Raw genomic sequence first — 22118 nt, 5'->3', positions numbered from 1 at the left:
AAACCTCCCACTTGTAGAGGAAACTGGTGGTGAAGGTGTGAAGTTTTTTTTAAGTGACACCTAAGGTGTCATATACTGTGGTCCATACATTAGTTATAGATTTGAGTTTGAAAACATTTAACGTCTTGATAATACCAACTATTCCTATGATGATTAACATAAATGTTCAGGAGATGTACTTGGTAACTATGATATGGTACGTTTATATCTCACCTACAAGAAGGCGAGTTCATTTATAGAGCACAATTCCTAAAGTTGAACCCTGAGGAACACCAACTAAAGAAGTTGAAGAAATGACTATTGATGCCATCTGAGGTAAACAAACTACAGTGACACTTTACATAACTGCCAAAAAGGAGAGGACTTACAAAGGTGCCTTGAGGAACACCTCAGTTCTGTAAATCACAAGTTTGGATCCCAGTGTTCTATGTTTGCTTGCAAGGTTGAAACTTAAACGCAAGGATCTGCCAACGTATTTACAGTGGTCCAAATTAGTCACGTTTAATCACCGACCTATCTATTAAACGGAACAAGGAGCAAGGAATCAGGCAGAGACAGTTAAATTTTGCTCATGAGGAGAACGCATGGAGCTGCACACTCAGTTACAGTCTCACCCGACGCTCTGAGGAACAGTCCACGCGCTCTTCTATTTATTCAGTTTAGGAGTTCCATAGTTACATTGCTAAGGCTCCTTCTAAATAGATAGATAGATAGTACTTTATTGATTCCTTCAAGAGACTTCCTTCAGGAAAATTAAAATTCCAGCAGCAGTGTACAGAGTTGAGATCAATTTAAAAAAGTAACAAGTAAATAATGGGGGTTTAAATGGAAACACAATACAGAAATATTACAATAAGAATAAAAGTATAACAGTAAAATAAGAATACAACAAGACAAAGTAGGCAGTAGTGACCATGTTATGAAAACGTATTGCACTGTTATTGTTTTGCATCCCCTGTCATCCTAGTACCCCCCGTCCCAGAGAGGAGTTGTACAGTCTAATGGCGTGTGGGACAAAGGAGTTCTTGAGTCTATTAGTCCTGCACTTGGGATGAAGCAGTCCAGAACTGAACAGGCTCCTGGCTACTGATAACGCTATGCAGAGGGTGACTGGCATCATCCAGGATGCTCACTAGTTTGTCAACAATCCTCTTCTCTGCCACCCTCACCAGTGAGTCCAGTTTCATTCCCATTGTAGAACCGGCCCGCCTGATCAGTTTCTCAAGTCTGGAGCTGTCCTTCTTAGAAGAATAGATAAATGGAGGGATCACACATTATGCGAGCTGCTCAGTACGCACAATACGTGATTATTCAGAAAGCAGAGTGCTGGGGGGGGCGCTGCTTTGTCCGCTTGCTGTTGATATGACTTATCTTCGTTGAGGTGCAGGTTCGTCCTTTGGCTGATAGCAAGCGACTCCTCACATGCATTGGAAGATAACAAGTTGCGTGCCCTTGCACGAAAAGAAAAAGTAGAGCTTGAGCACAATAGATAATAACTAGCGCAACGGCCTTTAAGCATAAGAGTTGTGTGATAACTTCTATACAAATATTCTACAGTGTGTAACACAATTCCTGTAAGAACAGAAGCAACCCAGTGTTTTTAGGAATTTGCTGCAAAATGATTGTGTCCAAAGTTTTGAATTGAGGGCCAGTATTTATTTATTATTTATTTAGTGTTCTGTCCATTTTCCGCAACTACTGAGCATGCGTGCGTATACGCACAGACGCAAGTATTTCTACTATTTTCCTTGAACAAAATGCCTTTTGAAAGCAGCTCCTTCATGTAGACTCCTTGTGTAGACGTTGTTACTCCACTAGTAAGTCGTCATTTTAAATCATATTTCAATCATTGTATCTTCTACTTTTACATGTTTGTTTTTACCGCCGTTCAAACAGGAATGGTCAATGCACAGTATATGCCATCAGTCAACAGGCGTCAGCTGAAGACCAGATGTTTATTGGGATAAGGTAAACATCTGTTCAGCATTTTAACATAAAAGTGTTTGATTGTGGAAATGATTTATTGTCTATTCTTAACATGCACAAGACACATAAGAACTGAAAAGTGCATTTTTGGCAATGGGATTCATGCTGAGTCCAAGGAAAAAAAACTCATTTGCAATGCACACATAAACAATGCAATCACGACTACTCGCACAGAAGGGGTGGGGGTTGCGCCTGTGGCCAATTGTCTTGGGTATCAATCAATCAATCAATGTTTACTTATATAGCCCTAAATCACTAGTGTCTCAAAGGGCTGCACAAACCACAGCACAAACCACTACCACATCCTCGGTAGGCCCACATAAGTCAGTGGGACGTCGATGACAATGATGACTATGAGAACATTGGAGAGGAGGAAAGCAATGGATGTCGAGTGGATCTAACATGATACTGTGAAAGTTCAATCCATAATGGATCCAACACAGTCGCAAGAGTCCAGTCCAAAGCGGATCCAACACAGCAGCGAGAGTCCCGTTCACAGCGGAGCCAGCAGGAAAACATCCCAAGCGGAGGCGGATCAACAGCGCAGAGATGCCCCCAGCTGATACACGGGCGAGCAGTAAAATGATTGTGTAAAGTTTTTTTTAGACTGACCGATCTGAAAAAGTTCGACTCCAGGTGTCGTTGAGAAGGGAGGGAGGTCAAAAGCGTCCCTCATTGAGGTGTCTTCGGGGGAGTTTTTCAGAACAGCCTGGTCCTAGCGTCAAGGCTATTCGAGGGAGTCAAATCGTTGATTACGATGTTTGTTTTTCGCCAACAGACAAAACAACGGCTTGTCTGTTCTTAGTCCATTCAATCTTCCTTTTCAACTTCTCCATAATGTGATCCATCTTGCGATTTAGTTTCGAAATCGCCACAGTCTGTGTTCACACAGCCCCGCCCAAACCTTCCATCGCGACGAACAGCCTTTGGCCTCCTTCAGTGGCTGCCATCGTCTTACGAATTTGACGATACACCAGAGCAATGCCCAGCCCAATCAGCAGGTGCCCCGCGATCACGGTTCCAAATAGGTAGATGTCTTCCACGTCCTCCATGGAAAGGACTGAGAGGCACACGATTCTCCATTCATCCCAGGAGTCTCTCACGTACCCCACAGCAATGGTTCCGTCAGGGCAGCCAGGCTCCCCCGAACCTCTTTTCCTCGTCGAAAAGACTTTGTCAATTGCACCGAGAGTCCAGCTGATCATATCCATGTCCGATGCTTAGATTTGAGGACAGCGCAAAGAAAGAGGCTTCAAAAAAGTTCAGACAAGACAAAACAAAGAGAGCAAGCTTTAAAAGGAGGAAGCGGGGATCAATTTAACCGCCCTCACCAGAGGCAAGACAGAAAATGTCAAAATTGTGAAGCATTAAAAGCCACAAAATGCAACGGGTCCATCAGACCCACAAACGTCGGCTGAGTAACAACAATATGAACAATACACAAAGGTTTAAGGGCATTCAACAGTGTAGATTTACGTTTGGTTTTGGTAAATTGGTTAAATTTTGTATTTTTTTGTTCAGGGCTGGAGTTGATTGAGAGATTTGAGCAAAGAAAGGGGAAAAAAAAAGAAAATAATCCAAAAAGGTTCTTCGAAAAGCGATTGACTTTTATGGCCTGTTGTAAAATAACTCCCAGTGTATAGTACACCTGTGAAAAAATTGAACACTGAAATGCACCTGGGGATAGGTTGATTGGGGGGGTATAGCTCGGTTGGTAGAGTGGCCATGCAAGCAACTTGAGGGTTCCAGGTTCGATCCTTGTTTCCGCCATCCTAGTCACGGCCGTTGTGTCCTTGGGCAAGACACTTTACCCACCTGCTCCCAGTGCCAGCCACACTGGTTTGAATGTAACTTAGATATTGGGTTTCACTATGTGAAAGCGCTTTGAGTCACTAGAGAAAAAGCGCTATATAAATATAATTCACTTCACTTATTGATTCCTTCAGGAAAATTAAAATTCCAGCAGCAGGTAGTCCGGCTTCCTCCCACCTCCAAAGACATGCACCTGGGGATAGGTTGATTGGCAACACTAAATGGTCCCTAGTGTGTGAATGTGAGTGTGAATGTTGTCTATCTATCTGTGTTGGCCCTGCGATAGGGTGGTGACTTGTCCAGGGTGTACCCCGCCTTCCGTCCGATTGTAGCTGAGATAGGCGCCAGCGCCCCCCTCAACCCCAAAAGGGAATAAGCGGTAGAAAATGGATGGATAAATATAATTCAATTCACTTCACAACACAAAAAATGGTCCGTAGTGTGTGAATGTGAGTGTGAATGTTGTCTGTGTTGGCCCTGCAATGAGGTGGCGACTTGTCCAGGGTTTACTCCGCCTTCCGCCCGAATGCAGCTGAGATAGGCTTCACCCACCCCAAAAGGGACAAGCGGTAGAAAATGGATGATGGATAAAATTTTAAAATGAAAAAAAATCATAAGAATTCTAGTCAAAATACAGGACAAACTTACCGAAAAGCACATAAAAAGTCCGCCTTTGTCTCCTGAGGGTTAAAAAAAATGTGTTTAAAAAGAACAAGAGGACATTTCTTTCACAGTTTTCCCATGATGATTTATTAGTGTTTTTAATCTCATATCGCAATATACTCACAGTCCACTAGGAGGCAGAAAAGGAAACAATCTGCTCCAGCAGGGACGCCCAAAGTGCTGCCAGGCCACATTTTTTTAACAGCCTTTGGCATTTTGTAAAATGTAATAAATGAATTAATAAAGTATATTATTAGCTATTATACTAATTGGCTTCATCACCTTAAACACCATAGCATTTATTGAACCACACTGGATTGCTTTTAGCATCTTTATAGCTGCTCTATGACAATTTACATGGAGCTAACCCAACGTACACAAGAACACCACCACCTGCTTGCATTTGTGGTTTAGAAACACATGTTAAAACAATAAAATTAGTAAGTTCAACTCTGTAAAAAGACAACAAAAAATGCTTGTGTGCGGGTCGAATGAAATGATTGCCGTTCATAGCTGTCAATCACAGCACTTCCTTCATAAAGTGATGATTTAAAAACGGACGCCATAGTTGCCACTTTTGCAAACTCTGCTTTTGAATATGACGATTTCGCGTGTGTGTGTGTGTGTGTGTGTGTGTGTGTGGTGGCACTGCGCCAGGACGTGGGCGGGTTATGGCCGCAGGCCCATAACTGTGGCACACTGCAACTTTATTGCACAAAATGTATCAAAGTAACTCCTGCGTTTGAACTTTTCTTCATTGTGTCCCTCGCTGGAAAAAGTTTGGACACCCCTGATCGCCAATATGATTTAATTTAAAAAAGCAGAATGATAAGTTTATTAGAAAATAAACCAAATCACAAAACCCTCGAGCCTGTCATGTCCGTCCTTGGTGGTCCGAAGAACCCGGCGGTGCAAGACCTTCACATTCTTTAAAACAGTTAGCTCCATCTTTTGACACTTCTTCCACTCTCGTCCTTGCACGCTACACCGGTACAAATAAAAATGACGGGGAGAAAACGCCGTCGAAGGTGAGCCACGTAAATAAGACCGCCCACAAAACGGCGCATCCGGAAGCGACTTAAAGATGATCTGTAAAACATCATCTATGCAATATTTTGACCAAAGAACCACCATTACATGTTATGTAGACCACAAGGAAGTATTTTACATTTAGAACATAATCATAATTATATGACTCCTTTAATGCGCCCTATAATCCGGTGCTCTGGAAAAAACGGTACTTTGTCCTGAATTCGCTTGATTTCTACAACCCCACACGACGCGTGTGTGACCCATTTTGCACAAAAGTTCTGACACAAGATGGCGATAATACAGCACCTGAGACTTTTGAAACATTCATATTTGGACAATTGTTGTCAAAAATAAAATTGATCAGCTTAAAATTCACAGCCCACCGTTAAAAATGACTTCATATCCCGCATCGTCTTTACTCGGTTTTCCTCTTGGCGGTCCCCCGGCCGCAACACTTGCGCGTGCAGAGCAGGCAGCATCTGAGCGCCAGCCACAGCGCGAAGGTGACCACGGCGAGCAGGAAGCCGAGGACATCCAGACTGTGGTACTGGAACCAGTTCAGGTCGTGCGCGGCCACTCGCAGGTGCGCGGCGCCGTTGTGTCTCATGACAAACTCTGTCCAGAAAACCGCCAGGTCCAAAGGCGGTAGAGGACGGTCCAGGTGTACGGCGGACAATTTCACCATCTTCTCTTTGTAACTGCAGGGAGGCGATCACATGTCAGTTCAAGGTCGATGAATCATGCTTTAAAATGATGATTACATCAGTGGTATGAGGTCATTGCAAAGTCTTACACTATATTGCCAAAAGTATTTGGCCACCTGCCTTGACTCAGTGCCATCCCACTCCTAACTCATAGGGTTCAATATGATGTCGGTCCACCTTTTTTTGCAGCTATTACAGATCCATTTCTTCTAGGTAGGCTAACCGTAACCCTCAGTGTGACCTGTATGGCTCAACAGCCATACAGGTCACACTGAGGGTGGCCGTATAAACAACTTTAACAATTTTACAAATATGCGCCACACTGTGAACTCACACCAAACAAGAATGACAAACATCTGCACTGTAACATAACATCCATCCATTCATTTTCTACCACTTTTTCCCTTTTGGGGTCGCGGGGGGCGCTGGCGCCTATCTCAGCTACAATCGGGCGGAAGGCGGGGTACACCCTGGACACATCGCCACCTCATCGCAGGGCCAACACAGATAGACAGACAACCTTCACACTCACATTCACACACTAGGGCCAATTTAGTGTTGCCAATCAACCTATCCCTAGGTGCATGTCTTTGGAAGTAAGAGGAAGCCGGAGTACCCGGAGGGAACCCACGCATTCATGGGGAGAACATGCAAACTCCACACAGAAAGATCCCGAGCCTGGATTTGAACCCAGGACTGCAGGAACTTCTTATTGTGAGGCAGACGCACTAACCCCTCTGCCACCGTGAAGCCCGTAACATAACATAAACACAACAAAACAGAAGCCCTTGCAGCACTAACTCTTTCGGGACACTACAATATATTTTTACCTCAGAAGGCTGCAAATAGAAAAGAGGCATTACATTTGTATTTTAATTTTATTTGAAAAGCCATTGATATGTTTTTTATTATTATTATTGTTATTATTATTTGAAGCTCGATTTTGCATGTCACTATAAACTTACTGTATAAAAGCCTTGCTTGTTCAATGTTCAATGCAAAACTTGTTTGGGTCCCTATTAAAAGGTTAATTTGTTCAACATTGGCCCGCGGCTTTGTTCAGTTTTAAATTTTGGCCCACTATGTATTTGAGTATTTGCAGATGATGTGGTCCTGATGGCTTCATCTGACCGGGATCTTCAGCTCTCACTGGATCGGTTCGCAGCCGAGTGTGAAGCGACCGGAATGAGAATCAGCACCTCCAAGTCAGAGTCCATGGTTCTCGCCCGGAAAAGGGTGGAATGCCATCTCCGGGTTGGGGAGGAGACACTGCCCCAAGTGGAGGAGTTAAAGTACCTCGGAGTCTTGTTCACGAGTGGGGGAAGAGTGGATCGGTGCGGCGTCTTCAATAATGCGGACGTTGTACCGATCCGTTGTGGTGAAGAAGGAGCTGAGCCGGAAGGCAAAGCTCTCAATTTACCGGTCGATCTACGTTCCCATCCTCACCTATGGTCATGAGCTTTGGGTCATGACCGAAAGGATAAGATCACGGGTACAAGCGGCCCAAATGAGTTTGGGTCTCTCCCTTAGAGATAGGGTGAGAAGCTCTGCCATCCGGGAGGAACTCAAAGTAAAGCCGCTGCTCCTCCACATGGAGAGGAGCCAGATGAGGTGGTTCGGGCATCTGGTCAGGATGCCACCCGAACGCCTCCCTAGGGAGGTGTTTAGGGCACGTCCAACCGGTAGGAGGCCACGGGGAAGACCCAGGACACGTTGGGAAGACTATGTCTCCCGGCTGGCCTGGGAATGCCTCGGGATCCCCCGGGAAGAGCTAGACGAAGTGGCTGGGGAAAGGGAAGTCTGGGTTTCCCTGCTTAGGCTGTTGCCCCCGCGACCCGACCTCGGATAAGCGGAAGAAGATGGATGGATGGATGGATGGATGGATGGATGGATGTATTTGAGTTTGACACCCCTGCTTTATGTGATTTCAAATGATTGAAATCAGCCTCCTCCACTTTGAAAATGATGACAGGTCAAGTGTCACTCGTGACGTGACGAGTTTGACCCTGCGGAAATTCTAGACATGCGCTAATAAAAATAATATTTTGCGAAACGAGTTTGACCCGGCAGTAATTCTAAGCAGGCGCATACTATATACCCGGCGGCAATTCAAGGAAATGCGGTATTTATTATTTATTTGTTCACTGTTCTGTTACAGAGAACAAGAAAATTAGATAAAATTGCTATTGTATGAAAAAGGGTAGGATTAAATAAGCTCTGCTTCTTCCTACTCCTTTTCGGACGCACTGTAATGAAACAACTGGAATTGTGTGACGCACGACATTGTGTGCATGCTCCAAATAAACCCAAACTGAATTGAAAGTGAATCCCTAGTTTGGAGTATGAATAGTCCATTGTTGTCCTCTTCCACCGTCTCACCTTTTATTATTGATGATGTTATTCAGAGCGGCCAGCAGTTTGTCTGCTGTCACGTCGATGATGCCGAGTTTCTCCGCGATGCCGCGCGCCACCATGCGGAGAACGTTGTCTCCCTGGTCCCCGAACAGCGGGAACATCAGCATGGGCACAGCGTTGCAGATGCCTTCATAGATGCCGTGGGTTCCTCCGTGGGTGAGGAAGGCTCTGGCCTTGGGGTGGGCTGAGGAACACACCATAAAGTTTATCACCTTGACTTCTTCACGGGTCACGTTTCTGGACGCCATACCCAAGAGGTCATTCTGAGGCAGCCACTTCATGAGTTTGATGTTCTTTGGCACATGCTCGGGTGTAACTCCGGTGTATCGCCACAAAACCTGGAACACACACACTTTTAGGTTTGGTCAATCAATTGAATTTTAATCGTGATTTTGATTTTTGGCATCTCAGAATCATAACAATATTGTAATCGGGGGGAAAAAAGTTGAACTATAGTCACTAGTGTTGTATGGCGGGGGTGTCCAATTTTTTTCCTCTTAGGGCGTCAGACTGAAAAATCAAAGCAAGCGGGGGCCATTTTGACATTTTTTTATTTTAAAAAACAATACAATATATGTATAACCAATATACATTTAGGCCTCCACTCAGGCTTGATCCCAGGGACCCCAAGGGGTTTTGGTCAAAAAATATAATAAAAATGTGTCATTATTCAGTATTATTTTGTTTTATTATTATTCAAGTTTTAAATCTGAAGATGTGAAGTGAAGTGAATTATATTTATATAGCGCTTTTCTCTGGTGACTCAAAGCGCTTTACATAGTGAAACCCAACATCGAAGTTACATTTAAACCAGTGTGGGTGGCACTGGGAGCAGGTGGGTAAAGTGCCTTGCCCAAGGACACAATGGCAGTGACCAGAATGGCGGAAGCGGGATTCGAACCTGCAACCCTCAAGTTGCTGGCACGGCCGCTCTACCAACCGAGCTATACCGCCCCAAGATCAACATTAGGTCCCTTTGTCAATACAATGATTTTAAAGATGTAAGTTGTATGCTCTTTTTGTCAAAGAAAACCCTGTTTTTTGATGGAAAAAACCACAAAATATGCAATATTATCACCCAATATTTAAGTGGAATATTTGAGATTATATAATAATTGGAGCCTTAAAAAAGTAAATAACTAATAACACCATTGATTATCGAGAGGAGCCAGATGAGGTGGTTCGGGCATCTGGTCAGGATGCCACCCGAACGCCTCCCTAGGGATGTGTTTAGGGCACGTCCAGCTGGTAGGAGGCCACGGGGAAGACCCAGGACACGTTGGGAAGACTATGTCTCCCGGCTGGCCTGGGAACGCCTCGGGATCCCCCGGGAAGAGCTAGACGAAGTGGCTGGAGATAGGGAAGTCTGGGCTTCCCTGCTTAGGCTGCTGCCCCCGCGACCCGACCTCGGATAAGCGGAAGATGATGGATGGATGGATGGACCATTGATTATTATTATTTTTTGAGCAATGACACTTAAAAACAAATCACACTAGTGAAGTGAAGTGAGTTATATTTATATAGCGCTTTTCTCTAGTGACTCAAAGCGCTTTACATAGTGAAACCCAATATCTAAGTTACATTTAAACCAGTGTGGGTGGGCACTGGGAACAGGTGGGTAAAGTGTCTTGCCCAAGGACACAACGGCAGTGACTAGGATGGCGGAAGTGGGAATCGAACCTGCAACCCTCAAGTTGCTGACACGGCCACTCTACCAACCGAGCTATGCCGCCCCTAAAATTATTGTGGATCCAAAGGGGTCCTACTCATTAAAGTGTTAAAAAACAAATTATACATTTTTTTACTGTTTACTTTTAATACAATAATCTCAAGATCAACTTCAGATCCATCCGTCAATTATAAGTTTTATTGTTGTTAATGTTTTTGGTTTGTTTATTTTAGGCCCTTCTTTAAAACAAACATCTGTTTTTTATATGGCAAACACAAAATATGCAACATTTTCCCCCAAAAAATATCTCTAAAGTGGAAAATTTAACGTGACGTAATTGGAGCCTTGAATAGGTCGATAATTCATAATGACATTGATTTTGATTCATTATTATGCATGGCAGCTTTGTGTTATTAGAGTAAACATTGCAACATTTTCTTGTTACATTTCACCCGTTTGCTCTTTCATATCACTTTTTACATTTTAAAAATGTTTCAATCGTATTTTTAAAATGCGCCGTGGGGCCGTTGAAAAATTACTTGCGGGCCGCAAATGGCCCCTGGGCCGCACTTTGGACACCCCTGTTGTATGGTATACTGGTATTAGTATAGTACCGTGATACTAATTAATCTATTTTGGTACTATACGGCTTTTAAAAAGTACCATCCAACCCCTTCGTCGTCATCACGTCATGACATTGCTGGTTTTACCAGCAGAGGAGCATGTTCGGCAGCACGCGCGCACAGAGTACTTACAAGCAGACACGGTGTGTAAACAGAAAAGGAAAAACGGACGCATTTTGGCTTAAAGGGTAAAGATAAAGATGAAGTTATAACACTGAAACACCCCCTGGGAGGTGAGGGGAGCAGTGAGCAGCAGCGGTGGCCACGCCCGGGAATCATTTTTGGTGATTCAACCCCCAATTCCAACCCTTGATGCTGAGTGCCAAGCAGGGAGCTAATGGGTCCCATTTGTATAGTCCTTGGTATGACTCGGCCGGGGGTTTGAACTCACAACCTACCCATCTCAGGGCGGACACCCTGACCACTAGGCCACTGAGTATTTCCCAGCTAACTTTCAACAACACAAAAACAGCGTTGAAACAACGTGCTTTTTGACGACGTTTGTTCAATGCCAGGTTGTGACGTTGATTTAACCGTTGAAATGTGGTCATTTTACCAACCAACAACGTGGATCCAACGTTGGACATCGATTTACCAAATAGTATTTTGCAACATTGTTTCAAAGTCTGTTCTAAAGGACATGTACGGCGTGTCAATACGTGGACTTGTGGGTTCCTTTTTCCAGAAGGCAAAGGAAAGTTGGCGCGGACAAGACGTGAATGTAAGTACATATTTCATTTTAACACTAACAAACTACAAAAAAAGAAAGCAAACAAAAGGCGCGCACAATGGCGGAGAACAAACGTGACTAATGAAAACAAAAACTAGCATAAAGGCAGAACTACGGACAAAAGGCAAAACTCGATAACTGTGCCATAAACAACCAAAAAAGTACGTGTCATGGGCAGGAGGGAAACTATGGACAGTATGAGTGACAGGCAGGGCATGGCATGAAGTAGAGGTAGCATGGCATGACGTGGGTAAAGGTAAATTCGCCAGGCTGACTACCTGGCAACTACAGGTTTAAATAATTCTGTGGTGATTAGTGACAGGTGTGCGAGTGCAAAATGTGAGACAGGTGAAAACTAATGGGTAGTCATGGAAACAAAACAAACAATGGACAGTATGAGTGACAGGCAGGGCATGGCATGAAGTAGAGGTAGCATGGCATGACGTGGGTAAAGGTAAAGTCGCCAGGCTGACTACCTGGCAACTACAGGTTTAAATAATTCTGTGGTGATTAGTGACAGGTGTGTGAGTGCAAAATGTGAGACAGGTGAAAACTAATGGGTAGTCATGGAAACAAAACAAACAATGGACAGTATGAGTGACAGGCAGGGCATGGCATGAAGTAGAGGTAGCATGGCATGACGTGGGTAAAGGTAAAGTCGCCAGGCTGACTACCTGGCAACTAACTACAGGTTTAAATAATTCTGTGGTGATTAGTGACAGGTGTGCGAGAGCAAAATGTGAGACAGGTGAAAACTAATGGGTAGTCATGGAAACAAAACAAACAATGGACAGTATGAGTGACAGGCAGGGCATGGCATGAAGTAGCGGTAGCATGGCATGACGTGGGTAAAGGTAAAGTCGCCAGGCTGACTACCTGGCAACTACAGGTTTAAATAATTCTGTGGTGATTAGTGACAGGTGTGCGACAGTAAAATGTGAGACAGGTGAAATTAATGGGTAGTCATGGAAACAAAACAAACAATGGACAGTTTGAGAGACAGGCAGGGCATGGCATGAAGTAGCGGTAGCATGGCATGACGTGGGTAAAGGTAAAGTCGCCAGGCTGACTACCTGGCAACTACAGGTTTAAATAATTCTGTGGTGATTAGTGACAGGTGTGCGAGAGCAAAATGTGAGACAGGTGAAAACTAATGGGTAGTCATGGGAACAAAACAAACAAGGAAGTGCAAAAACAGGAACCGAGTGTCCAAAAAACAAACAGCACTTGGCCAAACAAAAACATGATCAACAGACATGACACGGCGTGGCGCGGTTGGGAGAGTGGCCGTGTAAGTAACCTGAGGATTCCTGGTTCGATCCCCATCTTCTACCAACCTTTCGTCACGTCCGTCGTGTCCTCGAGCGAGACACTTCACCCTTGCTCCTGATGGGTGTTGGAATAATTATGTGTAAGTTATCACACACAACTCTTATGCTTTTAAAGGCCGTTGCTATAGTTATTAGCAATTGTGTCGAAGTTGTACTTTTCTATCCGCGCAAAGGCACAACTGGCAATCCAAAGATTGCGAGTCATCTCGTATCAGTGTTTGTGTCCAGACCCGGCCTGCTGACTACCAAGGCCCAACGTCGAGTACCGTGATGCAGACAAAGCAAGTGTCAGCACATTTGCATTTCGGAATAATCATATATTGTGAAGAAGCCGGAGCATCCGGAGGGAACCCACGCAGTCACGGGGAGAACATGCAAACTCTATTGCAGGGGTAGGGAACCTATGGCTCGCGAGCCAGATGTGGCTCTTTTGATGACTGCATCTGGCTCTCAGATACATCTGAGCTGACATTGCTTAACACGATAAGTAAGGAATAATTCCACTTGTAATCACAGTGTTAAAAGTAACGTTCAATATATAAAACATTCTCATGCTTTTTTATGTTTAAGAAGTTCCGTTAATGGTAAGAAGCTATTTATTTATTATTGGTTAGTGTGGGGCTTGGCCTTCTGGGGTTTCTTCAGACCACCAAGCACTGACATGAGAGCCTGTTTCAGGGTTACAATATTGTTTGATTTTTCAATAAGTCTCTCAGTTGCTTTCCTGCAATTGTATTTTTCTCTTTCATTCTCGCTCGCGCTCTGGCTCCAGCTCCAACCCCGTCTCTCCTCCTGGCTGATGCTTACAGTATAACAGAGCGACATGTGATTAGGTAACAAGGCCCAGGTGGGCCATCTACACACCTGTGGCTGATTTCGAGGCCAGTCCTGGCAACACCCCGCTTCGCTGCAGGCCCGCAGGCCACGCCCCCTCCACAGTTAGCTTCATAATAACAATGTTAATACAAAGAATAAGAGACGTATTATACTCTAGAAATGTTGGTCTTACTTAAAAATGCACGCGTTTAGTTGTGTTCAGTGTTAAATAAAAATATTTTATGGCTCTTACAGAAATACATTTTAAAATATTTGGCTTCTTGGCTCTCTCAGCCAAAAAGGTTCCCGACCCCTGCTCTATTGTGTCTAACTGGGGTTGCTGAATTGAACCCCCTTCCTTCCGCAGCAGCCTCAGTGATGTAACCAGGGACCTCCCAAATACATAGAGGAGTACTGGCAACAGGACCTTAGACCGGAGGTTGGATCTGTAACTAAGAGTACAGGCCAAAAGGTCTCTCCTCATTGAGCAAAATTTAACTCTGTCTCTGCATGATTCCTTGCTTCTTGTCTGTTTAATAGATGTCATCAGTGTTTGAACATGACAATGGGCCATCAGTGTGTGAATGTGTAAATAGTGTCAAAGCGCTTTGAGTACCTTGAAGGTAGAAAAGCGCTATACTAGCATAACCCATTTAATCAAAGTTGTACCAAAGTCTTGTGCTTGTTGGGTTGGTGGCACAATAAAAACCCATGTTTTACAATAATGAAAACCTGTGAAAAACTGTCAAAATAATATAATTTGAGCCACAATCGTCCAGTCTTAGTGCTTGATCAATAAGTCCAAGTGTGTAACGTTCGAACGTCAGAGATTGTTTGTGAACGGCGTACGAGTTTTAACGGTGTTATTACCCTTTGAGGAATCCTTTCGAAGGCTTCAAAGAAGCGCATGGCTATCTCCGCAGGCATGGTGGACACCATGGAGCCCAGGGTGAAGACAATAAAGCCGTCCTCTCCCGAACCCTCCACGAACTCCTCTAAATCCTGCAAGAATCAAACATTGTGGGGACAAGTTAGACATCAAAGAAAATGTTTTTGTGGAAGATCACTTATGGCCGGTCCTGAAGACAATGGTTGGCGGTTCCCAAGCACCACCAAGCTTGTCAGTCAAACTGATTGATTGATTGATTGATTGATTGATACTTTTATTAGTACAAACCCCGTTTCCATATGAGTTGGGAAATTGTGTTCGATGTAAATATAAACAGAATACAATGATTTGCAAATCCTTTTCAACCCATATTCAGTTGAATATGCTACAAAGACAACATATTTGATGTTCAAACTGATAAAAAAAAATGTTTAGCAAATAATCATTAACTTTAGAATTTGATGCCAGCAACACGTGACAAAGAAGTTGGGAAAGGTGGCAATAAATACTGATCAAGTTGAGGAATGCTCATCAAACACTTATTTGGAACATCCCACAGGTGTGCAGGCTAATTGGGAACAGGTGGGTGCCATGATTGGGTATAAAAACAGCGTCCCAAAATATGCTCAGTCTTTCACAAGAAAGGATGGGGCGAGGTACACCCCTTTGTCCACAACTGCGTGAGCAAACAGTTTAAGAACAACGTTTCTCAAAGTGCAATTGCAAGAAATTTAGGGATTTCAACATCTTCGGTCCATAATATCATCAAAAGGTTCAGAGAATCTGGATAAAACACTCAATGTAAGCCGCATGGCCGGAAACCAACATTGAATGACCGTGACCTTCGATCCCTCAGACGGCACTGTATCAAAAACCGACATCGATCTCTAAAGGATATCACCACATGGGGTCAAGAACACTTCAGAAAACCACTGTCACTAAATACAGTTTGTCGCTACATCTGTAAGTGCAAGTTAAAGCTCTACCATGCGAAAGCCATTTATCAACAACATCCAGAAACGCCGCCGGCTTCTCTGGGCCCGAGATCATCTAAGATGGACTGATGCAAAGTGGAAAAGTGTTCTTTGGTCTGACGAGACCACGTTTCAAATTGTTTTATGGAAACTGTGGACGTCGTGTCCTCCGGAAAAAAGAGTAAAAGAACCATCCAGATTTTTCATTCTAAGTGCCCATTTTTGTAAGATTGTTAAGGGATGTATGTTGGTTTAATGCAAGGAATTTGGGGATTTCACAATCTGTAATATTATCAAAAGGGTCAAAGAATCTGAAGAAATTCCTGCACGTAAGCGGCAAGGCTGAAAACCAACATTGAATGCCTGTGACATTCAATTCCTCAGGCGGTACTGCTTTAAAAATGACTGTGTGTAAAAGATATCACCACATGGGCTCAGGAACTCTTCAAAAAACCACTGTCAGTAACTACAGTTGTCACCATATCTGTAAGTGCAAGGTAAAAATCTACTATGCAAAGCCAAAGCCATTCATCAACAACACCCAGATACGCCACCGGCTCCGCTGGGCCCGAACCCATCTAAGATTGACTGGTGCAAAGTGGAAAAGCGTTTTGTGGTCTGACGAGTCCAAGTCTCAAATTGTTTTCGGAAACTGTGGACGTAGAGTCATCCGGAACAAATAGGAAAAGAGCCATCCGGATTGTTCTAGGCGCAAAGTTGAAAAGCCAGCATGTGTGATGGTATGGGGGTGTATTAGTGGCCAAGGCATTGGTAACTTACACATCTGTGAAGATACCTTTAATGCTGAAAGGTACATACAGGTTTTGGAGCAACATATGTTGCCATCCAAGCAACGTTGTCATGGACGCCCCTGCTTATTTCAGCAAGACATTGCCAAGCCACATGTTACAACAGCGTGGCTTCGTAGTAAAAGGGTGCGGGTACTAGACTGGCCTGCCTGTAGCCCAGACCTGTCTCCCAAAAGCTTAAAAAATGTGTCTCCTCAGTTCCCAAACCTTTACTGAGTGTTGTTAAAAGGAAAGGCCATGTAACACACTGGTAAAAATGCCCCTGAGCCAACTTTTTTTGCAATGAGTTGCTGCCATTAAATTCTAAGTAGATTATTTGCAAAAAAAAAAAAATTAACTTTCTCAGTTCAAACATTAAGTCTTAGTTGAAAAGGATTTGCAAATCATTGTATTCTGCTTTTATTTACAAATTACACAACGTGACAACTTCACTGGTTCTGGGTTTTGTACATGACTTGGCTAAAGTGCTTATTGGAGGACATGTGCAGGAATGCATACATGCAAACTTATATCACCTCGTGTTTGTTTTGCTGATATCACACCAATTTCCGACGTCAAAATTGGAGCGGGGCACCTTAACTTTAAGTGTGAAACAGAAATAATCTAAATGTAAATAACAGGGCTTAAACATGTGACATGGAGATGCAATGCATTATGGGTCTTACTGCATCGGAATGGCATCCTTGCATTGGGTCTCTGTCTTAAAGTTGTGTTGTTTTTTCCGTTAATAAGTTCCAAATATGTCACTTATGCTCGCTATCAGTAACTGACAAAAAGAGATTTGATCACATTTGTTTAATTTTTCACTTCCAGCGTGGAAGAAAGGCTAAGAAACTTGGTCTGGATTACAAAACCCAACTCCAGTGAAGTTGTCACTTTGTCTAAAACAGGTGTGTCCAAAGTGCGGCCTGCAGGTCATTTTTTAACAGCCCCACGGCACATTTGTAAAAATAGGATTGAGAATTTTTTTAAATGTAAAAAGTGATATAAAAGACCAAACGGGTGAAATGTAGCAAGAAAATGTTGCAATGTTTACTTTAATAACACAAATCTGCCATGCAGGCTGTTTCCTTCTTTAAAAAAATAATAATGAATCAAAATCAATGTCATGAATTATTGACCTATTCAAGGCTCCAATTACGTCAAGTTAAATTTTCCACTTTGAGATATTTATCGGGGAAAATGTTGCATATTTTGTGTTTGGCATATAAAAAAACTGAGCTGATTCTTTTAAAGAAGGGCCTTAAATGAACAAACAAAAAACATAAACGACAGTAAAACTTATAATTGACGGATAGATCTGAAGTTCATCTTAAGATTATTGTGTTAAACGTAAACAGTAGAAAAAAATTATAATTTGTTTTCTAACACTTTATTGAGTAAGACCCCACTAATTGTAGTGTGATTTGTTTTTAAGTGTCCATCCATCCATCCATCCATTTTCTACCGCTTATTCCCTTTCGGGGTCGCGGGGGGGCGCTGGCGCCTATCTCAGCTACAATCGGGCGGAAGGCAGGGTACACTGCTCAAAAAATAATAATGAATTAAAATCAATGGTGTTATGAGTTATTGACCTTTTTAAGGCTCCAATTATTATATAATCTCAAATATTAAAAAAAAAAAATATTGGGTAAAAATATTGCATATTTTGTGTTTTTTTTTTCCATTAAAAAAACTGGGTTTTTTGTGACAAAAAAAACATACAACTTAAACCTTTAAAATCATTATATTGGCAGATGGACCTATCTAAACTTGTGTGAAAACATTAATGCCCTGCGATGAGTTGGCGACTTGTCCAGGGTGTACCCCGCCTTCCGCACGATTGTAGCTGAGATAGGCACAAGCGACCCCAAAGGGAATAAGCGGTAGGAAATGGATGGATGGATGGATGGACCTAGTGTTGATTTAGAGATTTAAAACTTGAATAATAATCAAAATAATAATACTGAATAATGACACATTTTTAATATTTTTTTTTGTAAAAAGGCCGTAATGTATATTTTTTATACATATATTGTATTGTTTTTTAAAATAAAAAATATCAAAATGGCCCCCGCTTGCTTTGATTTTTCAGTGTGCGGCCCTCAGTGGATAAAGTTTGGACACCCCTGGTCTAAATGGTAAATAAAAACAGAATTCAATGAGTTGAAAATCCTTTACAATTTTGGCTGGTATCCTATTTTTTTTATTTATTTTTTTTTTTTATCCTGTTTTTGTGTTTTTTGTGAGCTGGAAGCCCAAATTATGTACAAATAAACAACTAAATACTTGAACTCGTTTACAAAACCCAAAACCAGTGAAGTTGTCACGTTGTGTAAACGGTAAATAAAAAGAGAATACAATGATTTGCAAATCCTTTTCAACTTATATTCTATTGAATAGACCGCAAAGACAAGATATTTCATGTTCACACTAAAAAACTTGATTTATTTTTTATTTGGCAAGTAATCATTAACTTTGAATTTAATGGCAGCTTCATAATGTGCCTCACATTTTCAATGGGAGACAGGTCAGGACTACAGGCAGGCCAGTCTAGTACCCGCACTTTTTTACTATGAAGCCACGCTGTTGTAACACGTGGCTTGGCATCGTCTTGTTGAAATAAGCAGGGGCGTCCGTGATAATGTTGCTTGGATGGATGATGACATTCGTCCTCACATTCAAAACAAGCCTAGACGTCACTATACCGAACCAAAATACTAGATATATACAATTTCTTAAAAGGATCAATGTTTGACTCGTGTTGGAACTCATATTTTCACCCCACAGACAAAAACTTTTACTTGTGCTAAGTGCTAAAGCGTGTTGATATTTTGCCGTTCCTCTGAGGTGATACCCCACATCTCTTTCTAGGAATAAACTTTTAATATTTGCAATTGATAACTTCTTGCTTTAAAGATTAAAAGCCCTGTCAAATATTCCACCAAATCAAGACATTTTAACAGATTTGACTTTAAAAATAAGCTATTTGTGTAATGGATCATTCTAAGTGCCCATTTTTGTAAGATTGTTAAGGGATGCATGTTGGTTTAATGCAAGGAATTTAGGGATTTCACAATCTGTAATATCATCAAAAGGTTCAAAGAATCTGAAGAAATTCCTGCACGCAAGCAGCAAGGCTGAAAACCAACATTGAATACCCGTGACATTCAATCCCTCAGGCGGTACTGCTTTAAAAATGACAGTGTGTAAAAGATATCACCACATGGGCTCAGGAACTCTTCAGAAAACCACTGTCAGTAACTACAGTTTGTCACTACATCTGTAAGTGCAAGGTAAAACTCTACTATGCAAAGCCAAAGCCATTTATCAACAACACCCAGAAATGCCACCGGCTCCGCTGGGCCTGAGCCCATCTAAGATTGGCTGGTGCAAAGTGGAAAAGCGTTCTGTGGTCTGATGAGTCCACATTTCAAATTGGTTTTTGGAAACTGTGGATGTAGAGTCCGAATAGGAAAATAGCCATACGGATTGTTCTAGGGGCAAAGTTGAAAAGCCAGCATCTGTGATGGTATGGGGGTGTATTAGTGCCTAAAGCATGGGTAATTTACACAATTGTGAAGGCACCATTAATGCTGAAAGGTACATGCAGCTTTTGGAGCAACATATGTTGCCATCCAAGCAACTTTATCATGGACGCCCCTGCTTATTTCACCAAGACAATGCCAAGCCACGTGTTACAACAGCGTGGCTTCATAGTAAAAAGAGTTAGGGTACTAAACTGGCCTGCCTGTAGTCCAGACCTGTCTCCCATTGAACATGTGTGGCGCAATATGAAGCCTAAAATACCGCAACAGAGACTGTTGAACAACTTAAGCTCTACATCACACACCAGGATCGAACGCAGGACCTTCGTACTGTGAGGCAGACGCACTAACCCCTCTTCCACCGTGCTGCCCACAGAAAAAAACAATGAATCCCAAAAATGGTTGACACATTCGGAGGATTCTGCGTCTATTAACTTTTGTACGCCATAACAACGATGAATGATTGCGCTCAGTTCCTCTGTGTGTGTCATCTGGAACGTGGCCAGGGCTAAGCTCTCATTTGTAAAGAGGAAGCGTGAGCACGACACGCTTTGAGTGAATCCAGATGTGGCGCAGGTTTTGAAACACTCACCGCGGGCAGGGGCTGCGTCTTCGCACAGTTGATACCGCCAATCAAGACCATGTTGGGCATCATGGGTTTGGGCCACTCCAGCGCAAAGTCGTACCTGAGGAGCCAAATCGCTGCGTGGCTCAAGAGTTCCTTGTAGGTCATTCCCGGGTCCACGAAGTCCCGGACCAGCTGGTCAAAGTCAGCGTACAAAACACGACACACAAAGAGCTCCACTGCACCCATGATGTTGTTTTTCAACCTCTCCGGGAAAGTCATGAGATCCGTGTTCCCGGAGTAGAATCTGGGGACGTAAGACAGCGGGACGGGGCACTGGTTGGCTTTGGTGTCCAGGTCGCAGGGAAGCCCGCGCAGGAAATAAACAGCCGGGATGGAGAAGACTTGAGCCAGGATGGATCCGCATGGCAGGAAGGGGTCGGTCAGCACGAGACTGAATTCTTCGTCCTTCAGTTGACTCAGCAGAAGCTGATCATTGAGCAGAGCTCTGCAGCCTTTCCCTTGGAAGTTGGTGAAGTTGACCAGACGCTGCACGTTGACAAACAAATCGGTGATGTCCGGCGACTTGACGAAAACGCTATCCTTGAGCTCGGTGAATTTGCCGTCCAGCTCGGCTTTGGTGTACGGCACTTTGTAGTGGCGGGTCCGGTAGCTCTCGGAGGACTTGATCAACAGGCTGCTTTCAGGCACCAGAACCACCACCTGGTGTCCTCTGTGCGTCAGCTCCTGCACCAAGATCTTCATGCTCAGCCAGTGGCTCCCATCCACGGGCATGACCAGCACCTTTCCCCCTTCCGCGGGCCCCGCAAGAGCGCAGAAGCACAGCCAGGCCAGCAGCTCCAGAGCAGGAAACCGCACCCTCATCGTCTCCTTTCCCCTTGTTGACAAAAATGCCAGAGAAAGTACGTTGCAACTTTGGTCCTTGGTTCCGTGAGCGCGCGTGTGTGAGCGAGTGTGTGGCTCTCCACTCTGCGAGGCTGTTTTATCTGGCCCTCCACGTAGTGTGATGTAATCACTGCAAGAACCAGGGTGTAGGGTTTCACGGTGGCGTGCCACTTAATCATTCTCCTATGCTTGTCTCCACCATCAATGCATGTATCTTATCATGATCTCATTTACCACCGTGTGCTGTTGCACGCCGTTCTCCTGGAACCACTAAAGCAGATGTGTCCAAACTACGGCCCCGGGGGCCAAGTGCGGCCCGCTGAAGTCGTCCAATTGGCCCGCGAGAGGTCATGAGTTTGGTCAGGAATCTTGCCCGCAGGGAGACTGCAATCATTTTTAAAAGTCTGATGACTTTGATGCTGCGGATTTTTCGCCATCTTGTGGACAATGAGCTTTCCAGGTCATCCCTCCATTTTCCACCGCTTGTCCCCTTCGTGGTCGCGGGGGTGATTACCTTTTATTATGATTTAAATACACAGCATATACTTATATGACCCAATGCTAACAACCTTCCCGAGACATGGTGCAAAACATGGTCATTGAACTTTGTGGATATTATTTTTTTAAAAACATCCATGCACCATAGAACAATACTAAATTACACTAC

The 22118-nt window shown here is 43.4% G+C and overlaps 1 protein-coding gene across 1 annotated transcript; it reads right to left on the bottom strand.

The window, feature by feature from the left end:
• Positions 1–4520: 4520 nt before the first annotated feature.
• LOC133564164 (UDP-glucuronosyltransferase-like) lies at positions 4521–21564 on the bottom strand. The gene is made up of 5 exons (XM_061918307.1): positions 20573–21564; positions 14652–14783; positions 8863–8950; positions 8577–8796; positions 4521–6191 (listed from the first exon to the last, which is right to left on the bottom strand). The coding sequence occupies exons 1-5, from the start codon at positions 21428–21430 to the stop codon at positions 5909–5911; spliced, it is 1581 nt and encodes a 526-aa protein (XP_061774291.1). The 5' UTR covers positions 21431–21564; the 3' UTR covers positions 4521–5908.
• Positions 21565–22118: the final 554 nt, after the last annotated feature.

The sequence above is a fragment of the Nerophis ophidion genome, linkage group LG13 (assembly GCF_033978795.1).
Source record: "Nerophis ophidion isolate RoL-2023_Sa linkage group LG13, RoL_Noph_v1.0, whole genome shotgun sequence".
Lineage (NCBI taxonomy): Eukaryota > Metazoa > Chordata > Actinopteri > Syngnathiformes > Syngnathidae > Nerophis > Nerophis ophidion.
This window is presented reverse-complemented; position numbering and strand designations above follow the sequence as displayed.

Bases quoted from the DNA above. Each gene is read 5' to 3' on its own strand.
- LOC133564164 (XM_061918307.1), bottom strand. From the start codon at position 21,430: ATGAGGGTGCGGTTTCCTGCTCTGGAGCTGCTGGCCTGGCTGTGCTTC. The intron at 14,784-20,572 runs GTGAGTGTTTCA...TGATTCTTGCAG, and splicing joins AGACGCAGCCCCTGCCCGCG to GATTTAGAGGAGTTCGTGGA. The intron at 8,797-8,862 runs GTATGGCGTCCA...TGTGTTCCTCAG, and splicing joins GCCTCAGAATGACCTCTTGG to CCCACCCCAAGGCCAGAGCC.